Genomic DNA, 26,662 nt, shown 5'->3' on the forward strand with positions numbered 1-26,662 from the left:
TTAAAAGGGAATAATTCACTTTTATTTAAATTCAGTTTATATCCCGAAAAATTACTAAATTGGGCTAATAAAGATAAAAGGGCAGGAATAGAATTTTCAGGATTGGAAATATATAACAATAAATCATCTGCATATAGTGATACTTTATGAATATCCCTGCAACGAATAATACCAGTAATATTGGGTGCTTCTCTGATAGCAATTGCCAAAGGTTCTAAAGCTTAGATAATAAAGGGCTAAGGGGGCACCCTTGTCTGGTGCTCCGAAATAATCGAAAATATGGCGATCTTTGGGTATTAGTAAAAACCGAGGCAACTGGGGAATTATAAAGAAGTTTAATCCAAGATATAAATATCGGACTAAAATTAAATTTTTCAAGAACTGTAAATAAATAAGGCCATTCTACTCTATCGAAGGCCTTCTCAGCATCTAGTGAAATAACACATTCTGAAGACTTATGTGAAGGAGTGTAAATAATATTCATCAATCTTCTAATATTAAAGGAGGAATAACGATTTTTAATGAATCCAGTCTGGTCTTCAGAGATAATATATGGTAATATCTTCTCTAGCCTTGTCGTTAGAATTTTAGAGAAGATCTTAGAATCAACATTCAACAAAGAAATAGGTCTATAAGAAGAACATTCGGTCGGGTCTTTATTTTTTTTTCAAAATTAGAGAAATCGTAGCTCTGTAAAATGATTGTGGTAGTTTACCCAAAGTGATAGATTCATCAAACATCTTAATCAGCCAGGGAGAGAGAGTAGAAGAAAAAGCTTTATAAAATTCCACAGAATATCCATCGGGACCTGGTGCTTTCCCTGAGTTCAGTGAGAAAATAGTATTATTGATCTCCGATTCTGTAATGGGTTTACTTAATTCTAAGTTATCTTGAGGTAATACTTTTGGGAATTTCAAATGTTCTAAAAAATTAAACATATTACTAAGGTCTTGAGGGGATTCTGTACTATATAAGGATGTATAAAAATTTTGGAAAGATTGATTTATCTCTTCCTGGTTAACAGTCAGTTCTCCATTCTGTTTGCGAATCTCCACAATTTGGCGTCTAGCTGAAATATTCTTCAGATGATTAGCCAACAGTTTACCCGATTTCTCACTATGCACATAAAAATCAGATTTAGATCTAATTAGCTGGTTTTCAATCGAAGATGTAAGTAACAAATTATATTCCATCTGCAGTTCAATTCTTTGTTTGTAAAGTTCTTCAGTAGGATCAGTCACATATTTCTTATCAATGTCTTTAATCTTCTCAACCAATAGATGAATCTTGTTTTTGATGCATTTCTTCAAAGCTACCGAGTAAGAAATAATTTGACCACGAATATAAGCCTTGAATGTATCCCACAATATTCCATAAGAAATTTCCGTAGTGTAATTTGTTGAAAAGAAAAAGTTAATTTGTTCTTTCATAAATTTAACAAAGTCTAAATCTTGCAATAATGTAACATCAAAATGCCAGTGCTTAATAGTAAAAACAGAGTCTTTGAATTTAAGAGAGAGTTGTAATGGAGAGTGATCCGAAATGGCTATAATGTCATACTTACAAGCAGTTACAAGTGGAATAAAATGTGAATCAATAAAAAAGTGATCAATTCTCGAGTATGAATGGTATACATGAGAAAAAAAGGAAAACTCTTTATCTGTCGGGTGAAGAAATCTCCAAATATCAACAGCTCCAGAGTTAGTAAGGAAAGAGTTAATATATGTAGCCGATTTATTCGGTAGGAGCTGTGAAGGTTTCAACCTATCTAGCAGGGGATTCAGACAACAGTTAGAATCCCCACCCATTATTAAATGATATTCATTTAGATTGGGTAAAATAGTAAACAAAGATCTAAAAAACTCAGGGTGATCTACATTCGGGGCATAAACATTAACCATGACAACCTTAATATTGAATAATAACCCAGTAACCAATAAAAATCTGCCGTTAGGGTCTACAGTGATGTCATGTTGAACAAATATAATAGAGGGATCAATAAAAATAGATACACCTCGAGTCTTAGAGCATGAGTTGGCATGAAATTGTGGGCCTTTCCAAGATTTAAAAAAAACGCAGATTATCCTCCTTCCTCACATGAGTCTCCTGTAAAAAAATAATCTGTGCTTTCAGTCTCTGGAATACTTTAAAGACCTTCCTCCTTTTAAACATGTTGTTTAGACCATTAGCATTCCAAGAGACAAAATTAATGTTTTGATCCATTACTTAGGTCAACCCTCCAGTATATAAAGGGTTAACCAAAGCAGGGACCCATGCGCCCGGAAGAAGAATTAAGATATAAGGAAGGACCGGAAATGACGACGTGTCAGCCATGTCTGTAGTTCTAAAAGAAAAATCAAGAAAAAACAAAATAAAATGAAACATAAGAACCCCTGAAGGAAAAACAAAACCCACCCCCCACCCACAAAGCCCCCCATCTGACCAGAGAGTGATCAGAGAAAAAAGAAGAGATAATACTAAACCTACCCCCATGTCTTCAGACGGCAGCTCCAAAATATTAAGATAAGATCCACCATCTAAACTTATAAAAAGAATAACTCAAGCTAAAATCAAATACTAAATATTGAAAGAAAAATATTTAAAAAGAAATAAAAGAAAAATCGTAATTGTGTAGTACCTACTGATAAAACAAAGTCATAAAGAGTTAAATCATTTTAAAATTAGTTTATGAAGAAAGACAAAGAGAAAATTGCGAATGTAAAAAAGACCGATATCTACCGCATTTTTTATAGGTCACTCGGGCTGAGAGGTCGCGCTAGACAGGAAATTAGCCGACAGGTAGTTCCGTGCTGCAGACACGGAGTCGAATATTTGACGAGCTTGGTTCTCCGGAGAAATCCTGAGCCTCGCAGGATACAGGAGCGCAGGTTTCAGTTTCTTCTCAAAACATTCGGACATCAGATCTTTAAACAGTCTTCGAGCGCGTACTACCTCCGAACTAAAATCTTCATAGGCTCTTAGACTAAAGCCACGAACAGTCACATTTCCAAGTCTTCTGGTTGTACGAATCAATCTATCCTTGTACTCACGTAATGCATACAGACCATCACCACTCTGGGTTTGGAAGCTTCAGCATTTCGGTTCCAGATACGATGTACTCTATCAAGTAGCGGTGGATCAGCAGGGAATTCGGATGGGTATGCTTCTTTTAAAAGCTCGGCAAAAAACGTCAGGAGATCTCCTTTCTCAATGCCTTCAGGAATTCCAACCAAACGAATATTTTGTCTTCTGGAACGGTTCTCTGAATCAATGCTTTTCAGCTGGAGTGCTTCTAGTTGTTTAATTGCTTTGGAAAGTTTCTGTTCGACCTCAGTCAGTCTAATCTCTTTTTGTTGAACTTCAGTTTGAAGAGCTGCAATTAAGGTATGTTGTTTTTTAGCTTCAACTTCTGAGGCAATTAAAGCTGTACGAAGTTCAGCTAGGTCTTTTTTGCGACAAACATCTTTGAATTCATCACGAAAGAATTTTAAAAAGTCAGTGAAGGTCATCTCACTTAGTTTAATGTCTGGTTGTTTCTTCTCTCGGCCGTTACCTTCTTCTGCCCGGGTTTTAGCTCGTGTAGCTTTTCCTTCAGTCATTTCTTCAAAATTTTCAGACTCAAGTATAATTAGAGAAATAATAAAGATCTTTCTGACTTCTGTGAAGTTAGTTCAAAGGTGGATACAGGTTAAAAATAGTATATTTTATGGAGCAAAAACCAAAACGTGTTCACTCCATGAGCGCCACCTGGAGACTCCAGAATTGATGGGCAGACTTGTGGCATGCTCTCCAATCCAGGCGATATTGTGGACAATCTCCTCAGCACCCTCTCTAAAGATTCCACATCCTTCCTGTAACGAGGCGACCACAACTGAACACAATGCTCCATTCTCCAGATGTTTTATCAACATTCCCAGTGGTGGCCTTTGAAGTCCAAATTCAACGTGTTTCTTTCCGCTGTTATCAGAGTCCACAATGGAGCCCAAATTAATACAATATTTCACTGCACTTTTCACATTAACAATATACCCTGCACTTGTGTCATATTAAAACACAAATGCTGTAATATGTAGAGTCTGATTTGCCTTGATAGCACGCAAAATAGAGGTTTCACACCACACTGTGGTGACAATAAACCATTCATTTCAATTTGATTTTGCTTCTCTGCAAGGTGCAGCCCTGCACAAGCCGAGCTCCCTGTAGAGCTGTGCATGGGGATTTCAGGACAACGTCCTACCCCTCCGTCACGTCAAATCGCCCCTTTCCCCTGCCAACAGAAGCTGGACTCTCCCACTTAGTGCAGTATGGAGGATCACATGATCCCTCCAGCAGGAACCCCTACATCTTCCAATCAAGGTCAAGACCACCCACAGTGAGTACGCACCAGACCATTGGCCCCCTTCGAAGGGATCCACACCTCGCCACTGGCTCCCTTAATCACTTGCTGTATTCTGGGCATACCTGAGACAGACCCCATTGGCCGGCTGGAGTAATAAAGCCTAGCATATGGAGCACCTGGGTCTCTTTGCCTCTGGGAACAAATCCGAGCTCCACTCCAGGTCATGAGCCAGAGATGATGCTGGAGTTGATTACAAGGTGTGCACCAGTAATGGGTTGGAGGGCTTATTGTGGTGCACACTTAGAAAGGATTATTCTTTGTTATCAGTGTGATTAGATTCTATAGTGAAGTGAGATACTGTACCTGCTAATTAGAGAGGAGTGGTGGGTCATTTGTTTCATCTGTGCATTTAACTGCGGGGACAGCGATCCGCAGCAACCTGCACATTTAACCGTGGGGCAGCGATCCACAGCGACCTGCACATTTAACCGTGGGAACAGCAATTCACAGTGACCTGCACGTTTAACTGATGGGACAGCGTTTTGCAGCGACCTGCACATTTAACCATGATAGTGAGTTACAGCGATCTGCACGTTAAACCATGGGAACTGTGAGTAATAGTGATCTGTCGGCCGCAGCGAGTGCTGATGGTTTAGCTGTGTCCGATATGAGTGTATTGTATGTGCTGTGTGCGTGATCCGTGGCAACTTTCACTCATAGGCAAATGAAGATCTTTTGTCACAATAAACGTGTTCAGACATTGCTTCTCGGATCAGCCCAAGTGTTCCTCCCGACATACCCAGGCACGTCAGAGAAGCCCACTGACGTAGATGCTCACCTGCCTCTATCGACCCCGACCAGCGATCCACCATCTTCTGAATTAGTATTTCAAACATTTCCCCTTCCCGCAACGTTCTGCAAAATAAATCGACAAAAACCACCAGTTTGCCGCAAGAGTTGAGAGAAGAAGGGGAGTTCATTCAGACCCGAGTTGCGCTTCCACCGCTCAATGCAAGGAGAGCAACGGCACCGACTCCCACACACCTGCCCTGTCCTCATATGGTAACATCTGGGTGCGCCGCAGCAAGGCAAAGGACCTGCTCTGTTCAAGATTGGAGGAAGCTGCAGTAGGGGGCGAATGCCACCCAGAACATCGTGCAAACATCCCTTCCCCTCCGTGGACTCTTGTCTATACCTCGTGCTGCCCGACACACTGAAGGACCCGTCATGCTCTTCTCCCGTCACAGGGAAGGCTCGACAGTGTGAAAGTGCACACCGACAGTTCTTGTCTGCAATCATTAGGCTCCTGAATGAACCCCACCACAGCGCTCTCATACTGTCCTTTCTTGGTGCTGATTGATCTTTCCTTTCTTTTATTTTTGAATATTTTATTTATAATTTTCCAAACTCAAACTTCTCAATATCATCAACCTTACCTCATCCACACATTTAACACTTAACCAACCACAGTTACACACGACATTCAGGATGTTCACAGCAATGGTGTGAAACATACACCTAGGGTTTATGGATTTGTCACATCGTGGCGGCCAAACCTCAAGGCTGTTTTCTTTCTCTTGATTTTTCCTAGTTGGGATGGGATGGACCCCCCACCTCCCCCACTCATTGAGGGATAGACCGGGAAGGTAGGGCAGCGAGGCGTGATGGTTCACACTATAATTGTGCTCCAATGGAATTTCGGTATGGTTAATAAATTTTCAAGAAAGTGTTCCACTTCTTTCTTAAGTTGTAAGTAATTTTCTCCAGGAAACACAGCTTTGCATTTCTGTGTTCCAGCAAGCAATGCTCAGGCAGGAGTCAGACTTCCCGGGAACTGCTATGCACTTGATCTTCCCTTCCATTGCAACTCTAGAAAGTGTACTCTCAGATTAGATACTATTTATTGTCATATGATAATAGAGAAATGTAACACTAGACAAAATTGCCTTTAGTCTGCCTGAAGGCAGGCAAGGGGTGGTTAGTTAGCTTAGTGGTTAGCACAACACCGTTACGGCGTCAGCGATCAGGACCGGGTTTTAAATCCAGCCCCGCTCCCAGTGTCTGCCTGGATTTCCTGCAGGTGCTCCAGTTTCCTCCCACCCTTCAAAATGTATGGTGTTTGTAGGTCGATTGGGTATAATTAGGTGGCACGGGCTCATGTTCCAAAGGGGCCTGTAACCATGTGGTATTTCTAAAAGAAAATAAATATTGTCTATTAGCGTTTCCCAGAGCACCTTACAGGCAGAGGAAGAGAGTCTCCCAGCCATTGAGAGTCACTTCCGGCACTCCCGCAGTCTCTGCAGATGCACAAACTTCAATTCAAGCCATCGGCAACCTGATCCCAGATCCGGATTTCAGACACTTCAGTGTCCATCGGGAGCTCTCCTTGCCCTCAGCACCTTCTCCATGAATTTAACATTCATAGAAGAACCCTTCCCACTGCACTAAATATTTTGTGATTCAGAGAGATTCCTCAGCACACATGAGCCCCGGGACTAGAGCAACACCATAGAACCATCAGATGCTCACACACAGTTGAAGAGACACTCTGAGGCACGTTGCTCTGTGACATTCTGATAATATTGCCGAACACACAAGTATAATCCACACATACACCAAAATTATTACTCTGCAGCCAAACAAGTATTTTTGTAAAATAAAACCCTCTCATTTGAATACATTAAATTACCCCAGGACAGAAAGAGAAAATAAACAAAACCTCTACATTTAAAAAAAATTTAGACATACAGTACGGTTCCAGGCCATTTCAGCCCATGAGTCTATGCTTCCCAATTAACCTACAACCCCCGAACGGTGGGAGGAAACGGAACCCCAGGAGGAAACCCACGCAAACGAGGGGAGAACATACAAACTTCTTACAGTGCGGCATTCGAACCAATTGCTGGCGGTGTAAAGGCGGTGTGCTAACTGATACCTCAAATGTGCCACTTGCTGCTATCTTCTGAGGGCACAGAACCCTGAAGACCAGCACCTCTTGGTTCAAGAACACTTTCCAACAGTGGTCAGGCTCTTGAACCTCACCTTGTTACACTGATCAGGGACTGTTCCAACAACACAAAAGGACTGTCTGGACTGTTGTAACACTGTTCTTTTATTGGACAGTAAAATCCCCAGTACCTGGAGTTCAACCAACTGGCAAAAAAAACCCTGGATAAATAAATAGATTTAAAATAAATAAGGATAAATAAAGTTTTAAATAAAAGTTTAAAATTTGTAAAAGTAATGTTCCCCAAATCAACACACAAGCCCTTAGTGAAGATGGGAGCAAACATTCAGCCAGCGGAGCGTCCTGGTCGTGCCTCCACCTGCAGCAGTTGTTTGAATAAAATGGCGGCACCCAGGACTTTATTCCCTGGAGCGCAGAAGAACGAGGGGAGATTTGATCGAGGTATTTAAAATTATGAGGGGGACAGAGTAAATGTAGGTCGGCTTTTTCCAGTGAGGGTAGGTGAGATATAAACCAGAGGACATGGGTTAAGGGTGAAAGGGGAAAGATTTTGGGGAACTTCTTCACACAGAGATTGGTGGGAGTGTGGAATGAGCTTCTAGCTGAAGTGGTGAATACGGGCTTGATTTGGACAGACACATGGATGGGAAGGGTGTGGAGGGATAATGGCTGGATGCAGATCAGTGGGACAAGGCAGAGTAGAGGGGCTGTAGTGTTCCATAAACTAGATTAACACTTACTGTTTGTTAGTGCGTATGACAAACCAGGGTAGCTGTAGTGCGAAGGAATTTCAGTGCATCTGTACAATGTATGACAAGAAACTTTCATCCCTATTGGAAAGGAAGCGACAGACAGAACTGACTCGTACCTGCTGGACATAACGATGGCATCATTGAATTCACTGCGACAGTTCTGGCGGAAGGCAGTGCGGCCACCATTGGTGATCACGGCATTGTTCCCGTGGAGGTGATGGAACCGGAGATCGTTGCTGGGAGTGAGGGAGAAGAGGCTGCAGGGCGAGATCTGGTTGTTACCCTCCAACACGTCGTCAGGCAGAGGAGGCAGATCTGGTGGGGAAGATCAGGTGGAGGGAAAGGAGACCACAAGAATCAAGTTCAGCAAGAAAGTCCACGGATGCTGGGGTCGATTGCAACACACAAACTTGCTGGAGAAATTCAGCAGGTCACGCAGCATCTATGGGAAGCAAAGGCTCACCAACGTTTCAGGTCTGGAACACCTGATGAAGGGCCCAGGCCCAAACATTGGTCACCCATTACTTAACGAAGATCAAAGCTGCACAAACCACAGACCACCCCTGCATTAGGGAGAGGTCTCGCTGCTAATAAAATCTTATCTGCATCACAATTTTCCATATCACGAACCCTTGTCAAAAATCCTTGTTTCTTTTGCATATACAGTGGTTCCCTCTATTCCACGGTTTCGCTTTCCAAGGTTTCATTTACCCACTGTCAGAAACTGATCCAACTGACCCACTCTCTCGCCACAGCCCTGTGTCAGTCCTGACACTGATCACACTGCTCCACTCTCTCCACTCATCCCTGTCGATCCCCACACTGATCCCACTGGCCCGCTCTCCCCACAGTCCCGTGTCGGTCCTCACACTGATCCCAGTGCCCTTCTCTCCCCACAGCCCTGTATCAGTCCCCACACTAATCCCACTGCCCCACTCTCTCCCCTCAGCCCTGTATCAGTCCCAACACTGATCACACTGCCCTGCTCTCTCCCCTCAGCCCTGTTGATCCCCACACTGATCCCACTGTCCCGCTCTCCCCAGTCCCTTGTCGGTCCTCACACTGATCCCACTGTCCTACTCTCTCCCCACAGTCCAGTGTCGGTTCCCAGACTGATCCCACTTCCCCACTCTCTCGCCAAAGCCGTGTCAGTCCTGACACTGATCACATTGCCCCGCTCTCTCCACTCATCCCTGTTGATCCCCACACTGATCCCACTGTCCCGATCTCCCCACAGTCCCACGTCGGTCCTCACACTGATCCCAGTGCCCCTCTCTCCCCACAGCCCTGTATCAGTCCCCACTCTCTCCCCTCAGCCCCGTATAAGTCCCGACACTGATCACACTGCCCCGCTCTCTCCCCTCAGCCCTGTATCAGTCCCGACACTGATCACACTCTCCCGCTCTCTCCCCTCAGCCCTGTTGATCCCCACACTGATCCCACTGTCCCGCTCTCCCTACAGTCCCGTGTCGGTCCCCACACTGATCCCACTGTCCTACTCTCTCCCCACAGTCCAGTGTTGGTTCCCACACTGATCCCACTGTCCCGATCTCCCCACAGTCCCATGTCAGTCCTCACACTGATCCCAGTGCCCCTCTCTCCCCACAGCCCTGTATCAGTCCCCACTCTCTCCCCTCAGCCCTGTATCAGTCCCGACACTGATCACACTGCCCCGCTCTCTCCCCTCAGCCCTGTATCAGTCCCGACACTGATCACACTGTCCCGCTCTCTCCCCTCAGCCCTGTTGATCCCCACACTGATCCCACTGTCCCGCTCTCCCTACAGTCCCGTGTCGGTCCCCACACTGATCCCACTGCCCCACTCTCTCCCCGCAGCCCTGTATCAGTCCTGACAATGATCACACTGCCCCGCTCTCTCCCCTCAGCCCTGTATCAGTCCCGACACTGATCCCATTGCCCCGCTTTCTCCCAACAGTCATGTGTCGGTCCCCACATTGATTCCACTGCTCCATGTCAGTCCCCACTCTGATCCCTACTTACAAATAAAAAGTTTACAGGTACACTACAGTATCCCATGTAGCTTTGCTAAGAATATTATATGGTGTTTCCACAACATCCACATCCCAGAATGCTCAATTCCACACAGCGTATCGTCGATGTTAAGTGACATGTATCTTGTGTAGGGTTTAGTACAATTGGCAGTTTCAGGCATCCGCTGGGGTTCCTGGAACATATCCCTCATGGATAAGGGTGGGGGGGGGGGGGGGGGGTGGGAGGGGGGAAAACTACTGTATTTAGTTATTTCACTAGTTTCAATTTTGAAAGCAAATTATTTATTCTGTGCCCCAAGTTTTTTATGGTAGTTATTTCAGAATGGGGCAGCACAGTTAGAAAAGATGGCACATCACGGTTAGTGGAACATGGACATGGAGCCAGTTGTGGGACCAGGCTTCAAATCCTGCGCTGTCTGTACGGAGTTTATATGTTCTCCCTGTGTCTGCGTGGATTTACTCCAGGGGCTCCAGTTTCCTCCCACCGTTGAAAACGTACTGGAATTGCAGATCAATTGGGTGTAATTTGGTGGCACAGGCTCGTGGGCTGCAAAGGCCTGTTACTGAGCTGTATGTCTGAATTAAAAAATTTAATTCTACAAGGGCAGATATGTTTTCTGGAATATCCTGGAATGGGGTGCATGGGTGTGTGTTCGGGCTGGATACAGTAGATGTGGCGATGACGTTTCCAGTGGTGGGACCAGAGGGCACAGGCTCAGAATAGAAGGATGTCCCTTTCCAGCAATGAGAAGTTTCTTCAGCTTGAGGCTGGTAAATCTGTGGAACTTGTTGCCACAGACGGTTGTGGAGGCCAAGCCATTGGGTAGATTTAAAGCAAAGGTTTACAGGATGCCAAAGGTTTTGGGGTGCAGTCAGGAAAATGGGGTTAAGAGATGAATGGCAGAGCAAACTCGATGGGCTGAGTGGCCCAATATTGCTTCTACATTTTAGACCACAAAATATAGAAGTAGGCCATTTGGCCCATCAAGTCTGCCCCACTATTCCAACATGAGTAGATCCGTTCTCCCACTCAGGCCCACTGCCCTGGCTTTCTCCCCATAACCTATGATACCCTGGCTATTCAGATACCTATCAATCTGCTTTCAATACTCCCAACAACCTGGCCCCCACAAGCCACCTGTGGGCACCACTCTCAGAGGTTCACCGCTCTCTGGCTAAAGAAATTCTTTCTTATGGGTAATCTGGCCATGGACTCAGCTCCACTTTCTTGTTTGTTCCCCATAACCTTAATATCCTGTCTCAAGGCAAGCGGTTAACCATACAGGAACCAAGCACTGAGGAACAGGCAGGTCATGGTGGAACCATGGTCCCACTATGTAAAAAAACATAGCTGTGGCCTTACAGGATGGGACAAAAAATTTGGGAGGGAGGTTACCCTGTTCGTGTGCAACTATTTACATTTATGTTACAGACATCAGAAGATATGGGGCAGCCTTAAAAGTTCCTCTCTCTCAATTCCACACAATCCCAAGGATTTTTAATCTTTAAAAATTTATTTACAGCACTGTCGAAGTTGATTCCGGACACTGAAACCCATGCAGCCCATTTATACCCAAATTAACCTTCAACCCCGTACGTTTTGAAGGGTGGAAGGAAACTGGAGCCCAGGAGGCAACCCATGTAGACACAGAAAGAGTGAACAAACTCCTTACAGACAGCACAGGATTTGAACCTGGGTCACTGGCACTGTAAACAGCATCACACTGGAACTGTTGCTTCACATTTGGGGAAGACTAGGAGCCATTACAGTGAAAGTGGGAGGTTTGAATTACAAAGACTGGATAGGCTGGGATTTTTCTTTCTCCCTGGAGTGTAGGAGATAGGTTTTATAAAATAATGAGGGGTGTCAGTAAGGTGAATAGTCCAATTTCAACCCCCACTCCCCTCCCCCCCCACCCCACATCAGAGTAGGGGAATCTAAACATAGAGGGTGAAAGATTTCAAAGGGAACTGAGGGTCAACTTCTTCACACAGACCAAGGGTGGTGAATGTGTGGGTGGCTACCGGTTACCAGCAGTGTACCACAGGGGGCAGAGCAGGGGCCACTTGTTGTTTTTGCACTGTACATTAATTAATTAGATTGAAGAATAAATGGGTTTGTGGCTGAGTTTGTAAATGATACAAAGATAGGTGGAGGGGCAGGAAGCGAGGAGTAAATGGAGAGGCTGCAGAGAGACTTAGATTAGAGCATAATGTTGAGTCCATTTGGGTAGAGATAAAGAATAGCAAAGGGAAAAATTTATTGGTGGGTGTTATCTATCGCCCACCAAATAACAATAGTTTAGTGGCACAGGAAATAAATAGAGAGATAAGTGAGGCATGTAATAATGATACGGCAGTAGTCATGGGGGACTTTAACTTTCACATAGATTGGGAAAATCAAGTTGGTCGTGGGAGTCTGGAAGAGGACTTCATCCACGATAGCTGTCTTGAGCAGCATGTTAAGGAACCAACAAGAGAAAATGCTCTCCTGGATCTAGTGTTGTGCAATGAGATAGGTAGAGTAAATGACGTAATAGTCAGAGACCATCTGGGAAATAGCGATCATAGTATGATTGAATTTCTCATTCAGATGGAAGGGGAAATAGTTAGATCTAAAACTAATGTATTATGCTTAAAGAGGGGTGACTACCATAGGATGAGGGAGGAATTGGGCAGAGTGGACTGGGAGCACAGGCTAATTGATGAAACAGTTGAGGAACAGTGGAAGATTTTCAAAGAAATATTTTGTAATGCTCAATAAAAATATATTCTGGTCAGGAAAAAGAGCAGCAAGGGAGGGAAAAATCAACTGTGGTTAACAAAGGAAATAAAGGAGAATATAAAATTGAAGGTGCAGTGTACAAAGCTGCAAAGAGCAGTGGGAAACTGGAAGATTGGGATAACTTTAAGAGACAACAAGGGGTTACAAAGCGGGTAATAAGAAATGGGAAAAAGGATTATGAAAGTAAATTGTCACATAATATAAAAACAGAAAGCAAAAAATTTTATAAATATATAAAACAGAAGAGGGTGGCCAGAGTTAACATAGGACCCTTGGAGGATGAGAAAGGAAAATAGGTAGCAAAAAATGAGGAAATGGCCAAAGCATTGAACAAATATTTTGTGTCAGTCTTCACGGTGGAAGACACGTCCAGCATGCCCAAGTGTGGAGTTAAGGATGCAAATGTTGGGGAGGGCCTTGATAATAGAGTTATTACAAAGGAAGTAGTGATGGAGAAACTAATGGGACTAAAGCCAGACAAATCACCTGGTCCTGATGATATACATCCAAGGGTTCTGAAAGAAATGGCAGAAGTTATAGTTGATGCATTGGTGGTCATATACCAAAATTCCTTGGATTCTGGGCAGGTCCCGGCAGACTGCAAGACAGCAAATGTCACGCCACCTTTTAAGAAGGGATGAAGGCAGAAGACTGGAAATTATCGGCCAATTAGCTTGATGTCTGTAGTTGGAAAAATGCTTGAAGCCGTCATTAAAGATGAAATAGTGAAACTTTTGGAATGTAAGGGTTCAATCAGGCAGACGCAGCATGGTTTTAGAAAGGGAAGATCTTGTTTGACACACTTGTTAGGATTCTTTGAGGATATAATGGGTGCGGTGGATAGAGGGGAACAGGTTGTATATTTGGATTTCCAGAAAGCGTTTGATAAGGTGCCACACAAGAGACTTCTCAGTAAGTTACAGGAAAGTGGAGTCCGGGGAAGTATAATGGCCTGGATTGAAAATTGATTGTCTGACAGGAGGCAGAGAGTCAGGATAAGTGGGAGTTTTTCAGGTTGGCAGAGAGTGGTAAGTGGGGTGCCGCAGGGGTCAATGTTAGGCCCACAACTGTTCATCATTTACATTGATGACTTGGAGGAGGGGACAAAATGTGGTGTAGCCAAGTTTGCAGATGACACCAAATTGAGTGGAAGAGCAAATTATAATGAGGATGTGGAGAGTCTGCAGAGGGATATAGTTAAGCTGGATGAGTGGGCAAAGATCTGGCAGATGGAGTACAATGTTAGTAAGTGTGAGGTTATCCACTTTGGCAAGAAAAATAAAAGAACTGAATATTATTTAAAGGGTGAAAAACTACAGCATGCTGTTGTGCAGAGGGATTTGGGAGTGTTTGTGCATGAATCGCAAAACGTTAGGTTGCAAGTGCAGCAGGTTATTAAGAAGGCAAATGGAATGTTGGCCTTCATCGCTAGAGGAATTGAATTCAGGAGTAGGGAGGCAATGTTGCAACTGTATAAGGTACTGGTGAGACCGCACCTGAAGTACTGTGTGCAGTTCTGGTCTCCATATTTGAGGAAGGATATACTGGCTTTGGAGACGGTCCAGAGGAGGTTTACTAGGTTGATCCCTGGGATGAAGGGGTTGACTTATGATAAAAGATTAAATCGTCTAGGACTGTATTCGCTCGAGTTCAGAAGAATGAGAGGAGATCTTGTAGAAACATATAGGATTATGAAGGGTATAGATATGATAGATGTAGGAAGGTTTTTTGAGCTGGCCGGGGAAACTAAAACGAGAGGACACAGTCTCAAGATTCGGGGGAGTAGAATTAGGACAGAGATGAGGAAAAATAGTTTTTCCCAGAGAGTAATGAATGTTTGGAATTCTCTAACCAGGGAAGTGGTTGAGGCTGCTTCATTAAACATATTTAAAATTCGGTTAGATAAATTTTTACATGATAGAGGAATTAGGGGATATGGGGAGAAGGCAGGTAGGTGGAGTTAGGTCATAAATTAGATCAGCCATGATCTTATTGAATGGTGGAGCAGACTCGATGGGCCATTTTTGGCCTACTTCCTATGTTCCTACTTCCTATGTTCCTACTTCCTATGTTCCTACTTCCTATGTTCCTACTTCCTATGTTCCTACTTCCTATGTTCCTACTTCCTATGTTCCTACTTCCTATGTTCCTACTTCCTATGTTCCTACTTCCTATGTTCCTACTTCCTATGTTCCTACTTCCTATGTTCCTACTTCCTATGTTCCTACTTCCTATGTTCCTACTTCCTATGTTCCTACTTCCTATGTTCCTACTTCCTATGTTCCTACTTCCTATGTTCCTACTTCCTATGTTCCTACTTCCTATGTTCCTACTTCCTATGTTCCTACTTCCTATGTTCCTACTTCCTATGTTCCTACTTCCTATGTTCCTACTTCCTATGTTCCTACTTCCTATGTTCCTACTTCCTATGTTCCTATGAATGAGAAAAGAAGTGGCAAGTGAAATACAACGTTGGAAAATGTACGGTCACGCACTTTGGAAGAAGAAATAAAGAGGCAGACTAGTATTTGGGGAGAAAATTCAAAAGCCAGAAGTGTAAAGGGACTAGGGTGTCCTCATGCAGGGGTGGTACAGTTGGCTTAGCGGTTAGAGCAACGTCTTTACAGCGCCAGCGACTGGGTTTCGAATCCCGCACTGTCTGTCAGGAGTTTGCACGCTCTCCCCTGGTCTGCGTGGTTATTTCCCCGGGGGCTTCGGTTTCCTCCCACTCTTCAAAATGCACCAGGAGGTGTAGGTTAATTAGATGGCATTGACTCATGGGCCGGAAGGGCCTGTGACCGTGCTGTATGTCTAAAATAATAATTAACCTCCAGGTTGAGTCAGTGGTGAAGAAAGCAAATGCAATGTTGGCATTCATATTCAGAATAGGATACAGAAGCAGGGGGAGTAAGGAGGAAAGTTTTGGGCTCCTTATTAAGGAAAGGGTCTCCTGATGTTCAGAGATATAGAAGAATAATTCTGGGGATGATGGAATTAGCACGTGAGGAACGTTTGAGGTTGGACTAAACTTCATGGAGTTGAGAAGAATGAGGGGGGACCTCATTGAAGCATTTCAAATGTTGAAAGGCCTGGACACATTAGATGTGGCAAAGTTGTTTCCAGTGTTAAGGACAAGAAGACACAACTTCAGGAATGGAGAGGGCCTATTTAAAACAGAGGAGGAATGTGGAGGTATTTCTTCAGCCAGAGAATGGTGAACCTCTGGAATTTGTTACCATGGGCAGCTGTGGAGGTCAGGGGCAGAGATTGATAGGTATCTGAATACTCAGGGTGTTGAAGGTTGTGGGGAGAAGGTTGGAGAATGGGGCTCTTGTGGGAGAAAGAGTCAGCTAACGGAATGACGGAGCAGACTGAACAAGCTAAATGATATCCTTCTGCCTTGATATCTTACGGAGTGAGCTGCTAGAGAGTGGTTGAAAGATCAAAAGACATTTCGATGGCTGCGTGGATAGGAACAGTTTAGAGGGATATGGAACTAGCTTGGGTGGCAAGGACAAGATGGGCCGAATGGCCTGTTCCATGCTGTGACCTGAAAGAGGCGGATGCAGGGAGGGCAACAACACGGAGATTGAAGCCAAGGTCGGTTCATTGGGAGACCCACCGATGTCGTCTATGATCGTGGCCTGGGCAGCTTGGCCATAGAGGTCAACCACGGCGTAAACATTGGATGGCACGTTGGATGCCGCCAGTCCTTGATCCAGGTTGTTCACAAAGAAGTGCAAACTTCCATCCTCCTTGCGCATGACGCCAACCGTGTCACCTGCCTTTCTCCAAGAGAGGGAAGCCAAGGCAGTGTACGGTGGGGAGGGGAAAGGAGTGGAAGGTGGGTGGGAAAAGGGAAAAGATAATTAGATCAATCCAACAGCATGTGTGAGCACAGGTTAGAAATACATTTACTTCACCTGAACCTTCCAAGGGGCATCAGTGAATACTCATTAATAGCCCCCCAGCCCCATCCTCACACAATTGTCAAACAGTTCCTTGACTTTCTCATCATAGTTTCCACTCCATCAAGGATGTCTACAAGAGGCAGTGCCTCAAGAAAGTGGTCTGTATCCTCAAGGACCCCCACCACCTAGGCCATACCCTCTTCACACTGCTACCATAGGGAAGAAGGTCCAGGAGCCTGAAGACGAGCACCCAGCAACACACAGCAACGCTGGAGGAACTCAGCAGGTCTTGAGGCGTCCACAGGAAGTAAATATACTTTACCAATGTTTCGGGCCTGAAGGAGGGCTCCTTAAGGAAGAGCTCAGGCCCGAAACGTCAGCAATACATCTTTTCCTCCTTTGGACACTGCAAGTCCGGCTGAGATTACTACAATCTCAGTGTCTGCAGACTTGTGTGTTTCACCCAATGGTATACAAACAGCCTCGGCCCGTCCACATCAGATTTCTGAATGGACACCACCTTGCGTTTTCTCTTTTTGCACTGTTAATTTTTTTTTTAATCTTGTATTTACAGAATTGTAATTTATACACCTTGTTCTGCACACCACTGCTCCTGCAACATAATATGCTCACGACAGTAAACCTAACTCTGACCTTCTGAGCATCAGGTAGGTTGCAAGTACCAGCGCTGGCACTGAGCAGAATGACGAACATGCTTGTCACGGACTGGCGCTGGACCCGATTCAAGGACAGTTTCTTTCCAGCTGTTATCAGACTCCTGTGTTGTCTTTGCTGTGTTTCAACCGATCTCTTCTTGTAAACACCCGCAAACACCACCTTGTATCCACGTGGGCACCTCCAGCAGGATGGCACTAACATCGACCTCCACTTCTCATTAGCGCAATGCCCCCCCCCAACCCAACGTCTCCTTTCCTCCTTCCTTTCCCCTCCGGATCTGCATTCACAGATCCATCCCCTTTACTCCCATCAATTCTCACCATTCCCCCTCCTGTCCTATCCACATCCATTTATCACCTTTTGCTTGTCGGTCTGTGCTCCTGCCCCCTGTCCTTTCTTCCCTTCTCCCCACATCTTTTAATTCTGCTGCCTGCCTGCTGTTTACTCACGTGAAACAGGAAACTCTGCAGACACTGCGATTGTAGTAAAAACACACTGAAATGCTAGAGGAACTCAGCTGGTCTTTCAGCGTCTATAAAAAGCAAAGGTATATTCCCACTGTTCGGGAACAAAGGTATTCTTCAATGCTCTTCAATGAATAAGCAGAAAAAAATAAGTTGATTCCTTGAAGAAAGATTCAGGCCCAAAATGTTGGCAATTCATCTTTGCTTTTTATAGTCACTGAAAGACTGGCCAAGCTCCTCCAGCAATTCATTGTTTTTAATTGATTAAGAACATCTCAAGGAAGGGTTCAAACCCGAAATGTCTGTGTATTAGTCGAGTTTTGGGAACCAATTTTTTGGGTCAAATTTGGGAGGATGGTTGGCTGAGGCCTGGGTGGAAGGGCGGTCGGAGCAATAGGAGCCCAGGCGGGCAGGAGGCTGGGGCAAGGATCAGTGGCTGGGGTGTCAAGAGTTTGGACGGTTGGGGCAGTGTTTGACTATTACTAGAGTATATACGGTAGATCGGTAACATGTGACTGCTGATTTCCTCCAGTGTTTCTGGGTTTTCACTACAATCACTGCATCTGTGTTTACACTCAGCTCTTCTGTTGCCTCAGGTTGATGCTTTGCACTATGCAGCAGTTCTTTGATCCATTGATCATGTGACACCACAACCTGCACATCCCCTTTATTGTTCAGTGCTCCGTGGAGTCTGATACACACAAAGCCAAGCCTTGTTAATAAACAACTTGCCATGGGGTTTTTGAAGTTTATTTCTCACAAAATACCTGGTACAGTCAACTGAGTTCTTGTAGTGTGGAAACAGGCCCTTCGACCCAACCAGCCCATGCCAACCACATTTATTTGGAAATGCAGCACAGGCAACAGCCCCATTCTGGCCCATGAGCCCATGCTGCACAATTAACCTACAACATTCCCCCCTCCCCCCCACATATTTTGAATAGTGGGAGGTAACCGAGCACCCAGAGGAAACCCACGCAAACTCCTTACAGACAGTGCAGGATACGAACCCTGGCTGCTGGTGCTGTAACAGTGATGTGCCCACACATCGCACCTGCCTGCATTTGGCCCATATACCTCCAAATCCGTCCTATCCATGGATCCATCCGTATTTTTCTCAAACTTTACAAAAGTACCTGTCTCAACTAACCCCTCCAGCAAACACCCACCCCCCTAGGTAAAAATATTACCCCTCAGTTTCCTGTTAGATTTCTACACCACTCACCTTAAAAATGTTTCTTCTGAGAAGGAACTATCAGGTAATCTCCAATATTCATTCATACGGCTAGGTGAAGACTACAGTGTTCAGCAGATAGATCAAGCAAAGGGAGTATGAGAACACAGCCATGGGGTTCATTCAGGTGCCCGATGGCTGTGGGAAGAAACGGTCTTTAAAACTTTTCCGCACACATTCACACTTCTCAAGCTGTGGAGTGGCCTCACCTTTAAACGATCCAGGTTGTGGCCATATTCATCGAGAATTGTAGTCCCATTATGCATCACTCCATTGCCTGTCATCATCCAGGTGCCTACAGAGATAAACCCAGCCCTTTAGTTTAAACGAAATCACGGAGAGGCCTCGGGAAGGACTGGCCTTTCTCTGGAGCACAGCAAGTGCAATAAGGGTAGTACAGTTGTTGTAGAACTACAGGACCACGAGTGGCAGAGAGGGCAACTGGGGTCTCCCTCCCCACCCCAAAACTATCGATGTGATCTACCGGGATTGTTGTCTGAAGATGGCGCGCAAAATCATCGAGGACCCCTTCCACCCTGCACACAGCATCTTTCAGCTGTTCGTGTCGAGGAAGAGGTACAGGAGGACCATCTAACAGGATTACAGCTCACCCAACAATTTTGTGCAAATCTTCAACAACCCAGTAATGCTGATCTTATTTGATTCTCCCCATATTTCTGTCCACTCCCAATACCTTGGACAGTTGTGGGAAGTACCCAGAGGACATGGAGGAACTCCCACCCCACACCCCACACCTCTTCTCATCTGCAGCACAGTTAGCGTAACACTATTATAGTGTGCCAAGGACCAGGTTTCGAATCCAGCGCTGTCTGTAAGGAATTTCTATGTTCTCTTCCATGACCCACGTGGGTTTCTTCTGGGTCCTCTAGTTTCCTCCCATGTTCCAAACACATACGGGATGGGGGGGGTGGTTACATTGGTGTATTTGGGCAACGTGGGTTCGTGAGCTGGAAGGGCCCGATACAGTGATCCATCTCCAAATTAAAATTAAATCTGCACCCCTGCACCTTGGGTCTGTGTTCCCGAGTTCTAGTCTCACCTGGCTGGGGAAACTCACATCAACACCCACCAGATCCCTTTGCCCCATCAAAGAGGTGGAGAGGGAAAAAAAAGGAACAAAAAGTTGGGCTAAGAAGAGGAGTCAAAGGCAACTCACCGGAGCGTAAATTGGTCATAGTGGAAGGTAGCTGGAGGTAAGCAGGGTTGTGGGTGGTGACGCCAATTTCTATGGAGCCAGCCCACTTGTCCACCATCTTGTCGATGCGGACTTGGAAGATCTCATTGCTCCTCAGGGATCGGTTGCTGAGCACCACCCCGTGGTTGAAATCATCCGTGGCACTGCAAGAGAAAGGGCGCAGAGCCGCCAGTAACACAGTTAGTGAGGCAGCAGCAGAGAGAGCCGGTGGCATCAGCCAAACCAGACCAGGACGCGCAGTAAATGGCAGGGTCCTAGAGAGTATCCTAGAATAGAAACAACGGGTTACAGGTACAGATGCCCCATAACTTACGATGGGGTTACATTCCAGCAAACCCATCGTAAATCAAAAAGAATACTGCACCTACCATTTATTATAATTACATGTTGAATACCTTTATTCCTCACTGAAAAAAACACCAACACGGCTGAAAGCATACTGGGCATGAAGCATTGGGCAGTAGGGATGGTAAAGCGACAGGGTCACTCCCTTCAGATGTTGCTCGAGAACAGCTTGTTTACTGCACATTAATTTGCATGATCGCTAGAGACCGTGAGCGTGGTTGAGTCAGCATCACAAGACAGTATGCTGTACCATACTCTTGCACAATGCTGCCATCGCCCAGCTTCGCAAGAGTATGGCGTACCGCAAGGATGGGAACAGATGAGATTTCAAAATTTAAAGTATAGATTTGAACCATCGTAACTTTGAAAACTCGTAAGTCGGACCATCGTAAGTCAGGGAGCACCTGTACATAGTTCTCTGAATGTGGGAATGCAAGGAGACAGAGTGGCAAAGGGGGCATTTGGCATGGATGGGCTTTACCAGTCAGGGCAGTGACTTCAGACAAGCAGGGAGTCACGTTACAACTATACACAGTGCTGGTGAGACCGCACTTGGAATATTGTGCACACTTCTATTTGCCCAGTTGCAGTAGGGATGTCACTGAGGCAGCAAAGGTACAAAGATTCGCAAAGATGTTGTTGGAGGATTGGATGGCTCAAGTTATCTTTGACCCACTACCATCAGGAAAGAGCATCAAGATCAGGACAGCCAGGCTGGGGAACAGCTTCTTCCTGCAGGCTGTGAGATTGATGAACAGTGTCCTATAACTGAGTAAATCATCCCAAAATATTTATATACAGTAAAACCCCTGGTATCTGGAACCTATGGGGATTGGATGAATTTTCCAGTGCTTGAGATCTTGAGAATGAGTGTTGTAACTGCTGGGAGGGGGGAGGGGGCCAATTTTAAACTTTCGTTTTTTTTTTAAAGTTGTTTTCCAGAATTATTTTGCTGGTTGCTTGAATTCTGAATGTCAGGGATTTTACTGTATCTTTAAGTGGTGGGCGGGGCGGGGGGGGAAGGGGTGCGCGCATGCACACGCACAATGTGGTCCGGAGAAAGGCTGCTGTATATGTGATAAATTTGCTTACAAGGAGAGGCTGGGGATTTTTGCCCTGGACTGTAGGTGGTTGAGGCTGTGACCTTTATAGAGTTAGAGGCAAGGGTCTTCAATTGGTTTAGATTGTTTGTTGATTAGTACATTGAATTCTTACAGCACAGAAAACAGGCCATTCAGCCTTTCTTGTCTGTGCCAACTTTAGTCCCACTGACCTGCTCCCATTCCATAACCCTCCAGACCTCTTCCATCCACGCACATCCAATTTACTCTTAAAACACATGATCGAGCTCAAATTCACACCAGATGGCAGCTCCCAACACTCTCTGAACCTCCCCCTAACGTTCTTCCTAAACGTCTCCAGCTTATGACTTCTTGTATTTATCTCTCCCAATCTAAGTGGAAACAGCCTACTCACATCCGCTCTGTCTATACCCCTCATAATCTTGTAAACCTCGATCAAATCTCCCCTCATTCTTCTTTGTTCCAAGAAATAAAGTCCTAACCTGTTTAATCTTTCCCTGTAAATTCAACTCCTGAAGACCCGGCAACATCAACTAATTAACCAAAATATTAATAACAAGTACAACTTAGTTAATGCTTATGCTGAGAGAGTTGCAGACAAGTAAAGGACAGTGAGGGGGCCTAGGATGTGCGTTGCCTGGCAATGACAACAATCTGTAATTGCACCAGCCAGGACACCGAGGGGCTCTGGAAGGTGGGTTACCTGGTAACAACAACTTGACAATAAATTCCTAACAGTCTTGTTTCCCTCTAGTCATGTGATTTACAAGAATGAGGGGGACAGGTCCGTATGATTAGATGGTTGATGCCAGTGTAGTGAGGATTGGAGAGGGTCTTGTGACCTCTCCACCTGGAACCTGATGGGAATGTGGATTGGGGAGGGTCACGTGATCTGTTTGGAAGCCATGAGGGTGAAGTGTGGGTCATGTGACCTCTCCACCTGAAAGTGTGGATTGTGGAGGGTCACGTGACCTCTCCGCCTGGTACCTGGTCAGAAGTCACATCACCTGTCCATCAAAGTTGTCACTCTGCCCACCCATTAGTGCACTCCTTTAATCACCTGGTGAGTACCTGGGCAGGATTCACCAGCTCACTTCACTTTAAAGTCCACCACGTGCAGTAGCTCTTCCTCTTTTGCTTTTCTGCTGTGAACAATGTTGGAGGAGTTGCTGGTAAGGTGTGCCCTACATGGGGATGGGGGGCTGTTGTAGATGCAGATAGCATCTGAGCTGTGCCAACCTTAGATGAGGAATGGCGGGTAGCATACTGTAGTCCTTGGTTGTGATGTCAGTCTAAACTGTTGCTCGAATCCGATGTGATTGGGTTGTTCTGTGCTTGTGTGATTGCGACAGGAATAACTCATTCAAGTGTTCTCAATCTCCTTAGGTGTGTTTCAATGCTGGTTCTGCATTCAGCCTTTGTCCAGATCCACTATACTTTGAATCCCCGAACTTTATCTTTTCACGTAACAGTCAGACAACAGTTGGAGAATTTAAACCAATGATTCTCAACCTTCCCTTCCCACTCACATCCCACTTCAAGTAATCCCTAGGCCACTGGAGCTCTGTGATTAGTAAGGGATTGCTTAAGGTGGGATGTGAATGGGAAGGGAAGGATGAGAACCACTATTCTAGACCCAAATGTTACTGAAATATTTTGCTTGAGAAAAATTGTCATTAACCCATTTCCTTTGGAGTTCTGAAACCGTGCACATAACGAGTCAATTTGGAACAATTAAAACAGTGGTTTTCAACCATTTTCTTTCCACTCACATCCCATCTTAAGCAATCCCTTACCAATCACAGAACACTGATGGCAGAGGGAATACTTAAAAGTGGTATGTGAGTAGAAAAAGGTTGAGAACCACTGACTTAAACCCAGTGTCTTGCTGACGAAACTTGCCCCCTTCAAGGTTCTCCAGGTGATAACCTCTTTCTTTCAGGTCACCACAGAGTTCCTTTCTGTTTCTCCTATTCCAAGGGAGACATCGGACAGCCAGTCCTCTGCTTTGACCAGGCCGTCTTCCAAAGCTTGCCAGCTTGTCCTTCTGGAACGTCTGTAACTCTCCTCTCTCTCACTCCCTCCAACTCTGAGAGCAAAGTCTGTTTTTTCCTGCTCTCTGTCTGCAAAGATCTTATGACTTTACAGACTGTAAATGATTTTCCAGACAAAGCTTGCCACTGTCTGTTGTTACATTTGTTGTCTTTTGCAAACAACAGTCCATCATGAGTCTCTGAGCACTCTTAAAAAAAAGCTCCTCCAAAAATTCTGTGTTTTAAAGTGTTTGTGTGTGACCTGCTCTAATAAACCTTTCCCAATTTTTCTCACAAACACCTCTATATACTTTGTCACGGTATGTTTAGACAGCTCCTGGATCCTGGGGTGGGGGGTGGTGATGGACCTCCTGTCAAGCTTGTGTGTAATAAAGGAATAACGTGGAAACTAAAGTGTCAGATTCCTCCATTCCTTTCAGTACATTTGCAGAATAGAGCACCTGGATGAAGGGGGTCAAAAAGCGATTATCCTCAAGGTATGCAAGTACCATGAGTGTTGTAGATAAGGTAAATAGTCATCATCCAGTGAAGGGAGTTCACAACAAAGGGGGAGGGGATTTGAAAAGAGGACCTGAGGGGCACCTATTTCACACAAGGGTGGTAGTTATGCAGAATGAGTTGGGGGAAGTGGGCACCACTGAGTTGATGGACTGCTACCTGGCCAAATGCAGGCAAGTGGGATTAGTTTCAGAGCCCAACAGTGTCAGCATGGACAAATCGGGCCAATATGATCAAATCGGGCCATAGGGCCTGTCCACATCGTGGAGTGGACAGCAGAATCCTGCCACCACAGAGGTTGGAAGGTCCTGGTGCACGGGCGAGTTCAGAGCGTGCCTACTCACTGGGGACGGAGGGCCGTCCTGCCCTCACACACGATAGCCGCCTTCTGCCCACAATTGGGGTGGAAGAGCAGCCGCTCCACCTCGACGTCCCCCGTGTCGAAGATACGTCGGCCCACGTCCGGGGACAGCGCTCTCATGATGGCGTTGTTCCTGCGCAGGCGGTCCGAGTGGTTGTGGTTGTGGACGATGGTCACTTTCACTGCCATGCCGTAGAGATCGACCACCCCGTAGACAGTGGGCAGGGTATGGGTGGCTGCCACCCCTGAGTCGGTGGGAGGGTGGAGAGGAGGGAGATGGAAAGGAAGTGGTTTATTGTCATATACATGAGTACATGTACAAATAAACTGGAATTCTTGCTGCAGCCACCCACATTTAGAAAATGCGCCAACAACATATTCATTTAAATTAATAAACAAATTATATAGATTTTAATTTAAACAAATATAATTACCAAGCAAGAGAAAAAGGATAAAAGATATAAATTCTTCTTGCTGCAGCCACACAGGTACATACCAGTAAACAATTATAGATTTAAATATATACTTTATTATTAACGGTAAAAACATTTTAATTTAATCAAATAATTATACAGGTTTATTTTAAAATCCTGTGACTGCAGGTTCTGGGCCCAAGATGGCGGCACCACAAAAGGTTGCAGACTCCAGGGAAGCAGAGACTAGCGCAGGGCACCAGAAACGGGGAGACCACCCCACCTCCCCAGTTTGAGAAGAAGCAGAGGAGATGGCCCAACAGGATGGTGACTATGGCGATGAACCAGTGAGAGGCTCTAATGCTGAAGAAACACAGAGGTGGCAGGCTGTCCGTGACTCAAGGTGAGGAGCTGGCTGCGGCTGCTGGCAACTGTGGTCAAAGGACTCATGCCAGGCTGCAGACTGCTGGAGGCTGCTTCAAGACTGGCTAATGGTATCGGAAGCGGGATGTGTGAGGGCGCTGAAGGGTTCCGGGTCGTGTCAGAGATTTGGATCTGGAGCTCAGATTGTTAATGGTATGGATTCAAGTCTGTACGGCTGTGGGAGCGCTGGAGGTGAATCAATGGACACTCGGTGACTCTGGGGGACTCTTTTGGTTCTCTTTCTGATTGGATGGAGTGCAGGGCAATTTCTGCTGATAGCAAATCTGCCTTACAGTAGACTAAAGAAAATTTTGTATATCACATTTTTGTTTCATTACATGACAATAAATAATCTTGAGTCTATAATTACCACGAGATTTCTTTAAAAAAAAAACAAATAAAGTTGTAGTGCAGAAAAAGTGTTTCAATAGTGCAGTCAGATCATTTGGTGGTCCTGGGGAGGTGGCAGACCTAAAGCTGCTCTTGAACTGAGAGGTGCCAGATTTCCATACCTCTGTGTGAGAATGCGGAGGTGAATGAAATCGAAGTGGCCGGCAACCAGGAATTCCAGATGCAACTTGAGGACAAGAGTGCTGGTGCTCGAAGCGGCCACCCAATCTGCGTTTGGTCTCCAAAGGAATATATGGGATTGAACCTAGATCAGCTCAATGGTTTGAAGATCCAGCCACCTCATTTTGGCATGACATCAGTTGAGGGAGTTAGGGGATAAATGAGCAACAAGGCCGATGTCAGATCAGGGCCAGAGTAACTTTGCTTATTACCTAATGTTTAGTAACCAAAATGATTAAATCTGAGGCCACAGAACACAGAGGGCTTTGCACTTTGGAGCAACAAAAGACGAGAGCTGACTCAATAAAGGTGTACAAAATTATGCGGGGCTTAGATAGGGTGGACAGCTAGCACCTTTTATTTGCCCTGGATACCCAAGGACATTGATTCAAGGTGAGGAGAGGAAAATTTTGGGGAGATGCCAGAGGTAAGTTTTTTGTCAGAGTGGTGGGTGCCCAGGATGCATTAGTAGGAATGGTGGTGGAGGCTGGGTCAATAAATTAAGAATGAATTGGATAGTTACATGGATGGGAGTGGCTTGGAGGGTTATGAAATTGG

The 26,662-nt window shown here is 45.2% G+C and overlaps 1 protein-coding gene across 2 annotated transcripts in view; it reads right to left on the minus strand.

The window, feature by feature from the left end:
* The window catches only part of neurl4 (neuralized E3 ubiquitin protein ligase 4), an 86,390-nt gene that overhangs the window by 35,657 nt on the left and 24,071 nt on the right, over window positions 1–26,662 (minus strand). For both annotated transcript variants that reach the window (XM_069920168.1, XM_069920169.1), the window contains 6 exons: window positions 24,682–24,943; window positions 20,320–20,501; window positions 19,352–19,437; window positions 16,478–16,640; window positions 8,176–8,374; window positions 5,178–5,254 (listed from right to left, as the gene is read on the minus strand). In XM_069920168.1, the coding sequence (XP_069776269.1) occupies window positions 5,178–5,254; window positions 8,176–8,374; window positions 16,478–16,640; window positions 19,352–19,437; window positions 20,320–20,501; window positions 24,682–24,943 (969 nt within the window). The remainder of the gene's footprint in view (window positions 1–5,177; window positions 5,255–8,175; window positions 8,375–16,477; window positions 16,641–19,351; window positions 19,438–20,319; window positions 20,502–24,681; window positions 24,944–26,662) is intronic.

Source organism: Narcine bancroftii, chromosome 2, assembly GCF_036971445.1.
Source record: "Narcine bancroftii isolate sNarBan1 chromosome 2, sNarBan1.hap1, whole genome shotgun sequence".
NCBI lineage: Eukaryota > Metazoa > Chordata > Chondrichthyes > Torpediniformes > Narcinidae > Narcine > Narcine bancroftii.